The 14915-nt window shown below is 38.7% G+C and overlaps 1 protein-coding gene across 4 annotated transcripts in view; it reads right to left on the reverse strand.

Moving 5' to 3' along the window:
- Nucleotides 1–14915, reverse strand: part of COQ3 (coenzyme Q3, methyltransferase) — a 32967-nt gene that overhangs the window by 16507 nt on the left and 1545 nt on the right. Inside the window, exons 2-4 of one of the 4 annotated variants that reach the window (XM_066253030.1) lie at nucleotides 7839–7895; nucleotides 4454–4580; nucleotides 1194–1346 (exon numbers count right to left, since the gene is read on the reverse strand). In XM_066253030.1, coding sequence (XP_066109127.1) covers nucleotides 1194–1346; nucleotides 4454–4580; nucleotides 7839–7895 — 337 coding nt within the window. The remainder of the gene's footprint in view (nucleotides 1–1193; nucleotides 1347–4453; nucleotides 4581–7838; nucleotides 7896–14915) is intronic. The other 3 variants (XM_066253033.1, XM_066253032.1, XM_066253031.1) reach the window with 3 other exon arrangements.

Here is a 14915-nt window from a genome sequence, read left to right on the forward strand (position 1 = left end):
AATTGACTTCTAAGAATAACCTCAACAGTGGTTAAGTAGATAATGTTGTAACATACGGAAAGGACCCATTTCAAATAAAGTCCAATTCATTCTTCACACATCAGCTAAAATGACTCTTTTATATCATAATTTAGATCATATCTCCCCCTTCAATGGCTTCAATGCTCAGAATAACCATAACTTGCTCTGCCCTGACTAATCTTTTTAAATAATGATGTCACTATAGTTTGAATAGAGTCGTTCTCAAGCTGAGGGTATATCCAAATAATCTGGAAGGTTTGCTAAAGCACAGCCCAGTGACTCCCCCTGCCCCTTGGGCCCCAAGTAGTAGGTGAGACCTGAGAATTTTGCAGTTCTAACAAGTTCCCAGGTGATACTGAGGTTCTTAGTCCAGGTGCCTACCCCTTGAAAATCACTGATCCAGCCTAAAGATTGACATTTCGCTTCTCTTTGCCTTAGTGTTTCAGTAATCCACAAAGCCAGTGGTAGTCAAAAGGTGCCAGTGTTTCCCTTTGAACTGCACTGATCCTGGATAAGCAAGCAAAAACCAATCAGGAAGTTCCTTGAAGGCAGCCTGAGTCTGATATTCTGTGTCATTATAGTGCCATGCCCATGTCAGCTGTTCTAACATGTTTAGTAAACAAAAAAATGAATAAACGTAAGAATGAATAAACAATTTCTAGAAAACTGAAGTCTAATGAAACCTTGCCTTTACTCTGACAGTAATTAAAAGTTCCTAAAGTATATGGACTATGTTTAGAAAAATGAATGTCTTAGCAGCTTTTACAGTGTCTAGCCCCAAGCTCTGTACAGGGTAAGTTCTCAATAAATATTTGTTGAAGTGAAATATCTCAGTAGTATTCCCTTTATTAGGACTGCCTAGATCAAAGTTGCTATAAAATGACCTCAATGCCATAAGACCCTAGTTCCTTTTCATAGGATTTAACTCTATTTCACCAGATGATGTCCAAAATGCTTCAAGTTACTTCACAAAAGCAGCCTAGAACTTGGGTGATGTTATCAAAAAAATTAATGGTTTCAAACAATGGACATTGAAGAGACTCTCCCTATCGTCTAAAGTGAAATTAAAATACAGCACTTAGAACATAGGTTTAAACCAAGAGAAAAACGAACTGAAAAGAATTATTAAAAAGATTTGCATTTTAAAAGACTTAGAATGTCTGGAATGTTACCTAATGAATGGCACCCTGAGGTCGTTCATTGAATGAAGAGGTGCATATGCTCCTTGCTCATCCCACCACCTGTGAGCCAGGGCCAGGAAGGTTTTGAGCTCACTGCTGTCTATAGTGGTTCGAGGAGTACTGTACAGTCTAGTCCCAGGGGATCTAAGAAGTTGAAATGAAGAGCCAGGCAAAAAGTGCTGTTTTTAAAAATGTAACATAAATACATTATGTAGAAAGATATTCTAGTTTACTATTTATTAGATTCTACAAATATGTATTGCCCATTTCTGATCCTTCAAAACTAAGTTTACTTATAATCATACTGCTTCTAAATATATTTTTATTCACAAATAAAACAAAATTAATCTGCTTTTGAAGTACAATGAAAATGAAAGTATAAAACTTGGCTTTCTGGCCCTGGCCAGTTGGCTCAGTGGTAGAGCGTTGGCCTGGTGTGTGGATGTCCTGGGTTCGATTCCTGGTCAGGGCACACAGGAGAAGCACCCATTTGCTTCTCTACCCTTACCCCTCTCCTTTTTCTCTATTTTTCTCTTCCCTTCCTGCAGCCAAGGCTCCACTGGAGCAAAGTTGGCTCAGGCACTGAGGATGACTCCATGGCCTCCGCCTCAGGTGCTAGAATGGCTCGAGTTGCAACAGAGCAACGCCCCAGATGGGCAGAGCATCACCTCCTAATGGGCTTGCCAGGTGGATCCCGGTCGGGTGCATGCGGGAGTCTTTCTCTCTGCCTCCCCACTTCTCACTTCAGAACAATACAAAACAAACAAACAAACAATAAAAAAACCTTGGCTTTCTGAGTCACATTTAATAATAGTAGTAGGAGTATTAGTAGTAGCAGTAACCATTTACTGAGCACTTACTAAACACTGTTACTATTTAAGAACTCAATATATATTTATATCATACATCATCACATCAAATCTTCCAGACAACTTTATAAGGTAGGTACATACTAGTATTATCTCTATTACACAGATAAGAAAAGGGAAGCTCAGAGAGATTAAGTGGTAGAGTCAGGATTTGAACCTACGTGCCTCCTTCTTCTTTTCTCCATTTCTACTGCTACCATTCTAGTCCAAGCTTCCATCATTTCTTGCTTGAATCACTATCCTAGCCTTCTAATTAGTTTTCCTGCTTCGTATCTTACCTCCCCCTCCCCCCCACACACAATCTTTTCTCCGTAACTATCTACTACCTTCCTTATCCTCCCCACTTCAGCCATGTGGGCTTTCTTTCAGTTCTTTGAACTGACATGCTTGCTCCTTCTTAGATACTTTGTATATGTTGTTCCTTCTCCCTGGAATATTATTCTTACATTACCCTTTCCCTCCTCTTTATACCTATTTAATTCCTTTTTCTTTCAGCTCTTAGTTTGAATGAGATATCATCTAGAACAGGGGTCCCCAAACTACGGCCCCGCAGACCGCATGCGTCCCCCTGAGGCCATTTATCCGCCCCCACCACACTTCCAGAAGAGGCACCTCTTTCATTGGTGGTCAGTGAGAGGAGCATAGTTCCCATTGAAATACTGGTCAGTTTGTTGATTTAAATTTACTTGTTCTTTATTTTAAATATTGTATTTGTTCCCGTTTTGTTTTTTTACTTTAAAATAAGATATGTGCAGTGTGCATAGGGATTTGTTCATAGTTTTTTTATAGTCCGGCCCTCCAACGGTCTGAGGGACAGTGAACTGGCCCCCTGTGTAAAAAGTTTGGGGACCCCTGATCTAGAAAGTCTTCCCTGATTCTCAAAACTGGTACTGCTTCATGGGGCAATGTGATTATTGGATCTTGTCTCTAACACTTAAGCACTATGAGAGCAAGGCATGGACTGTCTCGCTTACCATTTTATTTCTAGACTAGCACATTTCCTGGAACACAGTTGGTGCTCAGGGAACATTTGTCAAATGAATAACTTGGGGGAGGAGGTGCAGAAAAACATAATTCACATAATTTTTTTAAAATTATTATTAAGTGAGAGGCAGGGAGGCAGAGACAGACTCCCACAGGCACCCCGACTGGGAACCACCCAGCAAGCCTGCTACCAAGCAATGCTCTGCCCCACTGGGCCGCTGTTCTGTTGCTTGGCAACTGAGCTATTTTAGTGTCTGAGGTGAGGCCATGGAGCCATCCTCAGCGCTCAGGGCCAACTTTCCTCAAACCATTCAAACCATGGGTATAAGAGGGGAAAAGAGCAAAAGAGATAGGGGAGAAAAGGGGTAGAGAAGCAGATGGCCACTTCTCCTGTGTGCCTGACCAGGAATTGAACCCAGGACTTCCACACACTGGGTCCACACTCTACCACTGAGCCAACTGACCACCTAAATTTTTTTTTAATTAGATGGTATCAAACAGACAACTACACCAAGTTCTGTGTCAACGTACATGATAGGAAAATCCTCCAAAGATAAAAGAGAGCAAGTTTGTTACATTAAAATAGGTAATGCCATTCAAATTTGTAGTATGTTTTTCTTAGATACATATAATACATTCTATATTGATTACTTATTACCCTATTAAGAGTTAAATGTCACTCTTCTTCAATATTATCTTATGAATACTACCTTCCTTATCCATGCTTTGTGCAAAGGCTCTGTAATCAAGGAATAACTTACAGTAGATAACAGTAGGTGGTTACTCAATTAACTATAAGAATGATTTCAGCGTGGGGGCCAGTGGCGCAATGGATAACACGTCTGACTACGGATCAGAAAAATGATTTCACTACACCCAATCTTTAAGGAGCCAGCTCATTTACAAGTAGAAGCATGCACGCACATCTTAATCCTAAGCAATATTTTTTACAAGGTTAGAAATTGGTTTATAAAATAAGAATACAGAAAGATATTAATTTGATTTAATCTTACTACCTAAAATGTACTTATCTATCTTATCATACTATTTATGTTGCACCCAAATCATTTATAATTTTAAGCACTGCATTATTTGTGTCCTGCCATAAGGATATTATGAGAAAGTAAAAAGTAGTTCTCCAAGTCATATAGTCTTGTATTAAAAATAAAAGACTAGATAAAGGGTATGTGCTATATACTGTCTTACAGTTTTTCTGTGGATTTAAAACATTCCAAATTTAAAAGTTGCTAGAAAAATAAGAATATTTAGATAAGTAAAAGCTACCTTAATCAAATCTCATGAGCTATAAATCTTGACAGGGCTTATTAAACACAACCAATATAAAACTATTATTCACATCACTATATAAATATTTGCCACAGTAATGAATAAACTTACCTGTAACTTTTCATTGTATTCAAGCAAGCAGAAGTCATTCTATTGGATTTGAACCACATGATCCTGTATTTACTGAAAACCCATGGTTTAATTTGTAGAGTCCAACTGAGCTGATTCTCTAAATAAACTGAAAAATATATTAAATGTCTAGAGAAAGCATGGTATGAATCCCTAAGATACATGTACTGAAGAAACTATTTCATATGGCAATCTTACATTATAATTGATAAAAGGGTTTCTTCTTAATTTTGGATTTTATTCTAAAAGATAAAATAAAGGTCTTGCATTCTGCCATCTAACTCTAATCAGACATAGCTGAAATTGTCATTAGCAAAAATAAGTAATGCATATGTAAAAGTTTTTCATGTCATTGGTTTTTGCATTCATATTATGCTGCACAAAATTATTTTAAAAATGTGATATTTAAATTAAAACTACATTACCTTTTTTTTAGATTTTATTTATTTATTTTACAGACAGAAGAGAGAGAAGGACAGGAAGCAAGAAAGATCAACTCAGTTTAGTTGTTCATTGCTTGATTGCTTGTCACTTGTGCCTTGACCACGCAAGCCCAGGGTTTTGAACCAGCGACCTCAGCACTCCTGGTCAATACTCTATTCAACACAGTCCAGGCTAAAACACATTAATTTTTAAATGAGAGTAATAATGACTCTGAGATTATTTGTCAAAACTAGTTCAAATTCTGTCACTTCCATGTCAACTACAAGAATGGGTCTTATATATATGTTCAACATGCTTTGCAGAAGAAAAAACTGTCTTATAAAACATTAGAAGTAACACTCATCTAGTCCATGTTCAAACTTACATAGGGACCTGCTTTGTGAACTATATACTCTGCTGCAGAATATTCAATTATTCAATAACATTTAGACAAAGTAGATCTTAGAGCAAAGAAAATTACCATGCTCACTACTTTATGATAAAGAGGACAATCCACCAAGGAGACAAAGCAATCCTAGATGTGTATGTGCCAAACACATGAAGCAAAACATGTGAAGCAAAAATAGAACTGAGAGGAGAAATAAATCTACAACTATAGTTGGAGATTTCAACACCCCTTTCTCAGTCATGGATAGTGCCACTAGACTGAAACACAGCAAGGATACAGAAGAACTAGTAACATCATCAACCAAATAATATCTACCTGAAATTTATAAACCATTCCACCCAAACAAAAACAATATACATTCTTTCAAGCATGCATGGAGCATTCATAATGATAGGCCATATTCTGGAATATAAAGCAAACCTTCACAAGTTTAAGAGAAGTAAAATCATATAAACTACTTTCTCTGACTACAATGGACTCAAACTAGAAATAAAAGAAAGACAACATTAAAAGAACAAAACAAAAATTAAATAAGACAATTCTAAACAATCCATGAGTTAAGACAAAGTCTGAGGGAAACAAAACTGAAATAAATGAAAATATCCAATATATAAAAACCTGTGAAGATAGTTAAAAGTAGTAGTTAGACAGTAACTTATAGCATTAAATATGCATATTAGAAAGGTCTGAAGTCAACAATCTAAGTTACCGCCTCAACAAACTAGAAAAAGAAGTGAAATAAACCCAAAGTGAGCAGATTGAAGAAAATAATAACAGTAGAAACTAATAACACCTAAAACAAAACAGCAAAAAAATAAATCAAACCAAAAGTTAATTCCTTTAAAAAAATCAATAAAATTAATAAGCTTCTAGCAAGGCTGACAAAGGAAGAGAAAACCTATATGACCACTATCAGGAACTTAAGAGGGGCTATCACTATGAACCCAAGAAACATAAAAAGGATGATAAGGGGCCCTGGCCGGTTGGCTCAGCGGTAGAGCGTCGGCCTGGCGCGTGGGGGACCCGGGTTCGATTCCCAGCCAGGGCACATAGGAGAGGCGCCCATTTGCTTCTCCACCCCTCCCTCCTTCCCCTCTGTCTCTCTCTTCCCCTCCCGCAGCCGAGGCTCCACTGGAGCAAAGATGGCCCTGGCGCTGGGGATGGCTCCTTGGCCTCTGCCCCAGGCGCTGGAGTGGCTCTGGTCACGGCAGAGCGACACCCCGGAGGGGCAGAGCTTCGCCCCTGGTGGGCATGCCGGGTGGATCCCGGTCGGGCGCATGCGGGAGTCTGTCTGACTGTCTCTCCTCGTTTCCAGCTTCAGAAAAATACAAAAAAAAAAAAAAGAAGAAAAAAAAAAAGGATGATAAGGGAACACCAAAATCTCTACACAGAGAAATTCTACAATTTAAACAAAATGGACTAATTGCATGAAAATCACAAACTACCAAAAATCCATACAAGATGAAACAGGTTGCCTGAATAGTCCTATAACTAACTACTAAAGAAATTGAATTCAGAGTTAAAACTTTCTGACAAATAAATCTCCAGGTTGAGGTTGCTTCACTGGTGAATTCTACCAAACAGTTAAGAAAAAAAAAATACAACCAATTCTATCCAATTTGTTCCAAAAAACACCCTCTCACCCAATTTATAAAGCCAGAATTACTCTGAAAAAAACAAACAAACAAAGATAGTACAGCAAAGAAAACCACAGACTGATTTCTCTCATGAGCAGACACAAAATTCTCAACAATTAGTAAAGAGAATCTAGCAACATATAAAAAGAATACTATAGGACCTGGCCAGGTGGCTCAGTGCATAGAGCATCATCTATCCGTGCCATGATTGCCAGTTTGATCCCAGTCAGGGCACATAGGAGAAGCAATCAATGAATACACAACTAAATGGAACAATGGGTCGATGCGTCTCTCTCTCCCTGCCTCTCCCTTCCCTGTCTCTCTCTTTCTCAAATCTATGGGATAATTAAAAGTAAATAAATAAATAAATAGAAGACTAGAGCACCACCAAGTGGGACTTATTCCAGCTATGCAACACTAGTTCCACCTTAGAAAATCAATGTCATCTACCATATTAATAATCAAAAGAAAAACCACATAATCTTAATAACTGATGTGAACCAAATGTAACTGGAAATAAACATGCTATATTACTGATTTACTGATATCAGTCTGACTAGCCATAAAATAGAGCTAAATAAGAATGTGCTAACGAAGGAAGCTTATAAAAGAATTTCTGTAACATAATAAGTTCAGTTTGCTACTCTTATAACCATGATTCAATATTACTAGTTTAGAAATCACAGTTATATATTACTAACTTAGTAATCACAAAATTATATAATCAAGCCTGTACTGTGACCTCTCGCCAAGTCCCTGTTACAGCTAACAGACATGTTCCCTTCTGGCTGGCGCACATCAAGGATTAACATGGGAGCAGAAGGAATAGCTTAAGCAGAAGCTACACCTCGAGCACCCTTCCCCACCCTTTCCTCACTCCCATCCCACTGAGACTTACAGTTCTGATTCTCGCTCAAGGTCCAGAGGACAGCCTGACTGTAGAAATCTGTGGACACTTGTTACATGGAAAAAAAAATCTTAATTTATACATTACTTGCTAGCTTCAGTTTCTGTAACAAGCAACGGAATGGACTCGCAGCCAGCTCCGGGAGATGTGTGGCCTTCAATCTGTTAATCAAATAAACTAACTGTTCTAAGCCTCCTCTGCAAAGAACTCTCAACCCCCTCCTTTCAATTCCTCTGGCCTATTTTTTGTTCACCCTCTCCCTTCTCTCTCCTTGTAAACCCCCTGCCCACACCAGAAAAGTGAGGTGAGTTTTGAGGATAGGAGTCCCGCTAGCTCTTCAGGTGGCCAGCACTTGAATACACCTCTCTCCTTCTCATCAGCACCGGTGCTGTGTAATTGGTTTTCATGGTGACAGGCAGCTGGACCTCAGGGTCATTTTTCCGGTTTCAAAAACATTTGACAAAACCACACCCATTTATGATAAAAAATTCTCAGCAAACTAAGAATAGAAAAGAAATTCTTCAATCCACAGGGTATCCATAAAAATCCTATATAGCTCACAAGTACTTAATGGTGAAAGAGTAAGTGCTTTATCCCTAACATGAGCAACAAGACCAGAATGCCCATTCTCATGACTCCTACTCAACACAGTACTAAGAAGCAAATGAAAGGCAAATATTTATAGAATGGACAGGAAGAAATAAAACTGTCCTAATTTGAGGGGGGGAGCTTCTGAACTAATATGTAAGTCCAGCAAGGTCACAAATTACAATGATACACACACAAAAGTGAGTTGTTTCTATATACTACTAATAAACAGTTGGAAAGCAAAACTCATTTAAAATCAATCCAAAAGAGAATGAATTACTTCCACTGTTGTAGATATCAAAACAAAACATGTACAGGGTCTGTATGCTAAAAATTTACATTAAAAACTGATAAAAGAAATCAAAGACAACCTAAAAAATGGGAGACCTACTGAGTTCATGAATTAGGTGATTCAACATCACTTCTCCCCAAATTGATCTGTATGTTTAACACAATTTCTATGAAAATCCCAATAGCCTTTTTTTTGTAGATATAGACAAGCTAATTCTAAAATTTATATGAAAAGGCAAAAGAAGTAGCTAAAACAATATTAAAGAAAAAGAACAAAATTGCAGAAATCACAATACCCAATTTTAAGACTTACCGTAGAACTACAGTAATCAAACCAGTGTGCTGTTGGAGGGGGACAAACTCAAATATCAACAGAGACAGACGAAAACGTCACCCAACTGGTTTATCTACACTGGTGCAAAAGCAGTTCAACGAAGGAAAATGCAGTCTTTTCTATAAGTAGTGTTGAAACAACAGGACAAAACAAATAAAAAACCCCTTCAACCTAAATCTCTTATCTTAAGCAAAAATGAACTCAAAATATATAATTGATCTAAATGCAAAATTATAAAACTTTTAGATAAAAATATAGAAAATCATCATGAGTTAGGGTTAGGCTAGAGTTCTTACATCTGACACCAAAAGCACAGTCCTTTTCTAAAAAGCAAGTAAATGGGATTTGATTAAAATTAAAAACTTTTGCTCTGACAAAGACCCTGTTAAGAAAAACAAAAGACAAGTCACAGACTGGGAGAAAATACTTTGAAAAAATATATATCCCACAAAGAACATATATCTGGGTATAAGGTAAGTCTTTAAACTCAATAGTGAAAAAACAAAACACAACTCCTATTAAAAAAAAATCAAGCAATTGAATTATAAAATGGATGTGGCTATTATAAAATGGTTATAAAAAGATGAACATACAGCCTGACCAGGCGGTGGCGCAGTGGAGCAGTGGTAGTCAACCTGGTCCCTACTGCTCACTAGTGGGCGTTCCAGCTTTCATGGTGGGCAGTAGCAGAGCAACCAAAGTATAAATTAAAAGATAGATTTAACGGCCCTGGCCGGTTGGCTTAGTGGTAGAGCATCTGCCTCAGGCGCTAGAATGGCTCTGGATGCAACAGAGCGACGCCCCAGAGGGGCAGAGCATCGCCCCCTGGTGGGCATGCCGGGTGGATCCCAGTCGGGCGCATGCGGGAGTCTGTCTGACTGCCTCCCCATTTCCAGCTTTGGAAAAATGAAAAAAATGAAAAAAAAAAAAAAAGATAGATTTAACTATAATAAGTTGTTTTACAAAGATTTATTCTGCCAAACTTAGTGAAAATCTGACATAAAGTACTTGGTAAGTAATTATTATTATATGCTTTAACTTGCTGTAATTCTGCTTTATAAATTTTACAAAGTAAAGTTACTTCCCTACTTTATAAATCACCATTACTGTGGAACTGGTGGGCGGTTAGAAAATTTTAGTACTAACAGAGATACAAAAGTGGGCAATAGGTATAAAAAGGTTGACTACTCCTGAGATAGAGCATTGGACTGGGACGTGGAGGACCTGGGTTCAAGATCTCGAGGTCGCCAGCTTAAGCGTGGGCTAATTGGGTTTGAGCAAGGCTCACCACCACGGTCGCTGGCTCGAGCAAGAGGTCACTCGGTCTGCTGTAGCCCCCCAGTCAAGGCACATATGAGAAATCAATCAATGGACAGCTAAGGAACTGCAACGAAGAATTGATGTTTCTCATCTCTCTCCCTTCCTGTCTGTTTGTCCCTCTCTCTGACTCTCTCTGTCTCTGCCACACACACACAAAAAGATAAACATACATTTCATCATAGAGGATATACAAATACAAACAAGCACAAAAAGCAATGTTAAGTATCAATAGCCATTAGAGAAATACAAATGAAAGCCACTATATACCTATCAAATTGGCTAAAATTTAACCATCCTGATATTTCCAAGTATGGATCAGGAGATGAAGCAAGTACATCTTTTATACATTGCTGGTGGGAATGTAAAACAGTACCGACACCATGGAAAGCAGTTTAGCAATTTCTAATAAAGTTAAACATACATTTACCATACAACCCAGGATTTGCAATTCTGGCCACTAATCCCAGAGACATGAAAACTTATATCCACACAAAAATCTCTACACAACTATTCATAGCAAGTTTATTCATAATAATAAAGAACTGGAAATAACCAAAATATCCTACTATAGGTGAAGGGTTACAAACCATTGTTGTATTGTGAAATGCTACTCAGAAATCACAAAGAATGAACTATAGATATACACAACAATTTAGATGGATTTCAAGCATATTTATGCTGATTTGGAAATAAAAATTTCAAAAGATACATACTGTAGGATTCCATTTATATAACATTGTTGAAATGGCAAAATTCCATTAATGAAGAACAGATCAGTGATTGCCAAGGGTTAAGGTTGAGGGTAGGGTCTGACTGTAAAGGAGTAAAGAGTATCTAGAAATTTCTTTGTGATTATAGAACAGGTCTGTATCCTGAATGTGGTAGTTGTTACACATATCTCTGCATGTGGTCACACACTCACACACAGTCTCTCTCTCTCTCTCTCTCTCTCTCTCTCTCACACACACACACACACACACACACACACACACACACAATGAGTGCAGGTAAAGATGATAAACTCCAAATTAGGTCTGTAGTTTAGTTAATAGTATATAAGATACTAAATGTCAATTTCCTGGCTTTAACAATGCATTATGGTTAGGTAAGATGTTATCACAGAAGGAAATTCTCTGTACTATTTTTGCAATTTCGTGTCTTAAATTATTTCAAAATTAAAAAACATTTTCATTAGAAAGCACAAAGGGTATCACTACCAAGCACCTCTCCTATCCCTAACTCTAGTTATCCTGTTTCCCTCTCTGGAGGCAACCAATATTACTAGATTTGTATGTAAGCTTCCAGAGATACTTTATACATATATCATTTTTGTGTGATCAATTTTTCGCTTATCTTATACAAAATGTAGCACAATATACACATTCTTCAGCACCTTACTTTTTTTCACCTGTCAAAAAAATGTTAATAACAGAGCATAAAGAATTTCCTTTGTAGGGCTACATGGTAACCCATTATATGCCTATCTCATAATTTATTTACACAGTCCCCTATAAATAGACATGTATTTAGGTTATTTCTAATTGTTTACTATTCTAAAAACGTAAGACTGAATTACAAAAGTAATTTCCTATATGTACATTTGAGAGTACTTACAAAGTCCCAAGAATTGTTGTGTCCAGCTCTGGCCTGTTGGCTCAGTGGTAGAGCGTCGGCCTGGCATACAGGAGTCCCGGGTTCAATTCCCGGCCAGGACACACAGGAGAAGCGCCCATCTGCTTCTCCACCCCTCCCCCTCTCTGTCTCTCTCTTCCCTTCCCGCAGCCAAGGCTCCATTGGAGCAAAGTTAGCCCGGGTGCTGAGGATGGCTCCATGGCCTCTGCCTCAGGTGCTAGAATGGCCCTGGTTGCAACAGAACAATGCCCCAGATGGGCAGAGCATTTCCCCCTGGTGGGCATGCTGGGTGGATCCCGGTCGGGCGCATGCGGGAGTCTGTCTGCCTCCCCGTTTCCAACTTCAGAAAAATACAAAAAAAAAAAATTGTTGTGTCCAATGGCAACTGCACTTATAAATTTGTAATTGCCACTCAGAGGAGTTTAATCCCATGAATAATAGATGAGAATTTCTAGTGCTGGTTTCCCCACAGTGATAATATATTGATAGTCAGCCATCCAATGTATTATCAAGTGTTTTTATCTTTGCTAATCTAACAGGTAAAAACAATATCTCAGTGTAGCTCTAATTTATCATGAGGTTAAGTGTCTTTTCTTAAGTTTAATGGTATGATGGTTTGAATGTTTGTGTCCCTACCCCCCAATTCATATTTTAACCCACAAGGTAATGGTATTAGATGGGGCCTTTGTGGGGTGAGATTAGGAGGGTGGAGAGAGCCCTTATGATTGCTTTAGTGCCCTTGCAGAAGAGATCCCAGAAAACAGAGTAAGAAGGCTCTGTCTATGAACCAGGAAGTGGGCTCTCACCAGACACACTATCTTGGGCTTCCCAGTCTTCAGAACTACTGTAAAAAAATAAATTTCCTTCGTTAGTAAGCTAACCAGTCTGTGGTATTTTGTTATAGCAATACCAATGGATTAAGACAAATGGTTATTTATATTTTGTGTCTTGTCTTTTATCTGTACTACTTTTTAAGACTCAGTTAAAATACCATCTCCTTTATGACTTTAGGTAGGTAAATGAGATAGTATTAGATAATTGCGTAAACTACAACACATAGATAAGGATATATAAGGTATTATGAAACTGAGCTTCAGATATTTTAACACTGTTCCTGCTCTCTACTCAGTGATGATCCCTATCTCCCTCTTACCTCCTCTATATCTGGCAAATTAGTCCCTCAGTCATTAGTACTGATAGAATTCTCAAGAGCTTTAAAAACTACCTCAACAAGACTGACCAGATAGTGGCACAGTATTGACCTGGGATGCTGAGGACTCAGATTCGAAACCCTGAGGTCTCCAGCTTGAGCGCAGGCTCACCAGCTGGAGTGGGGTCGCTGGCTTGAGCATGGGATCATAGACATGACCCCATGGTCGCTGGCTTAAGCTCAAGGTCACCGGCTTGAGCAAGGGGTCACTGGCTTCGGTGGAGCCCCCTGGGTCAAGGCATGTATGAGAAGCAATCAATGAGCAACTATAGTGCTACAACTACAAGTTGATGCTTCTCATCTCTTTCCCTTCTTATCTGTCTGTCTCTCTCTCACACTGAAAACAAACAAAAAAAACTATCTCAACACAACTGAGAAAAACTAGTTTGTATTAACAAATAGGATACTACCAAGTTCTTCTCTACCTTGAATCTGTGATCATTCTGATATGTGATTTTAAAGGAATGTGGGGAAATTTAATTTACTTCAAAAGTCATTTATCCAGCCCCTATCAGATACCACACTGACAGTGAACATGTGCTGCCAATATTTTAGTTCCAGTAATCAGCCTTTATTATCTGGATTACTCTAAGGCAGCAATTTTCAACTGGTGTGCTGCAATAGGCACACTTGTGTGCTGCAAGAATTTTTAAAACATGGAATATCTGACTATTTAGTCAGGGACACTAACCTCTTTTCCCTTATATTGCCAAATTAAGGCCCTGGCAAGTTGGCTCAGTAGCAGAGTGTCAGCCCAGCATGTGGAAGTCCCAAGTTTGATTCCCGGTCAGGGCACACAGGAGAAGCACTCATCTACTTCTCCACCCCTCACCCCCTCCTTTCTCTCTATCTCTCTCTTCCCCTCCCGCAGCCAAAGCTCCATTGGAGCAAAGTTGGCCCGGGTGCTGAGGATGGCTCCATGGCCTCCGCCTCAGGCACTAAAATGGCTCCAGTTGCAACAGAGCAACGCCCCAGATGGGCAAAGCATCGCCTCCTAGTGGGTTTGCCAGGTGGATCCCCATAGGGGCACATCGGGAGTCTGTCTCTCTGCCTTCCCACTTCTCACTTCAGAAAAATACAAACAAAACAAACAAACAAATCCAGCCAACACAATAGCCATCTGGTGTGAATTAATCAAAATATACCTATTTTTTTTGTCAGATCAGCAAAAAACATATTTTTTAGTGTGCTGCAGAATTTTAGTAGTTTGTGTGTCATGAGATGAAAAGGTCAAAAATTGCTGCTCTAAGGTCTCACTGAGCCTAGTCTTGACTGCCTCTGGGCCACTTTCTAGACAACTGTCAAGTATCATTTCTTAAACTTAAGTCTGAGTGTGTTGTTTCTTCTGTAATTCCCCACTGTCCTCAAAATAAAGTCAATCACAGGAGCTATACCTAGTCTTTCATGGACTTGTTATGGCCTAAAAAGTCTCCTGTCTTGCCCCTTGCCACTCTGCCCCCATCTCCAGCATCCACACTACTTTTCAAGTAACACTGCAGTTTTCCAGAAACCTGCTCACAGGTATTCAAGCTGGTGTCTTTTGCTTCTAAAACTGGCCAACTCCTTCCAGACCGATCTCTAAATACCTCTTTAAGAAGATTCTCTGATCCCAAATATGTATTAGTTGTTCCTTCTATCGTCACTCCCTATATTTGGAAATATTTATATTGTATTTTTCTAAATTTCTTAAATT

The sequence above is a fragment of the Saccopteryx bilineata genome, chromosome 1 (assembly GCF_036850765.1).
Source record: "Saccopteryx bilineata isolate mSacBil1 chromosome 1, mSacBil1_pri_phased_curated, whole genome shotgun sequence".
Lineage (NCBI taxonomy): Eukaryota > Metazoa > Chordata > Mammalia > Chiroptera > Emballonuridae > Saccopteryx > Saccopteryx bilineata.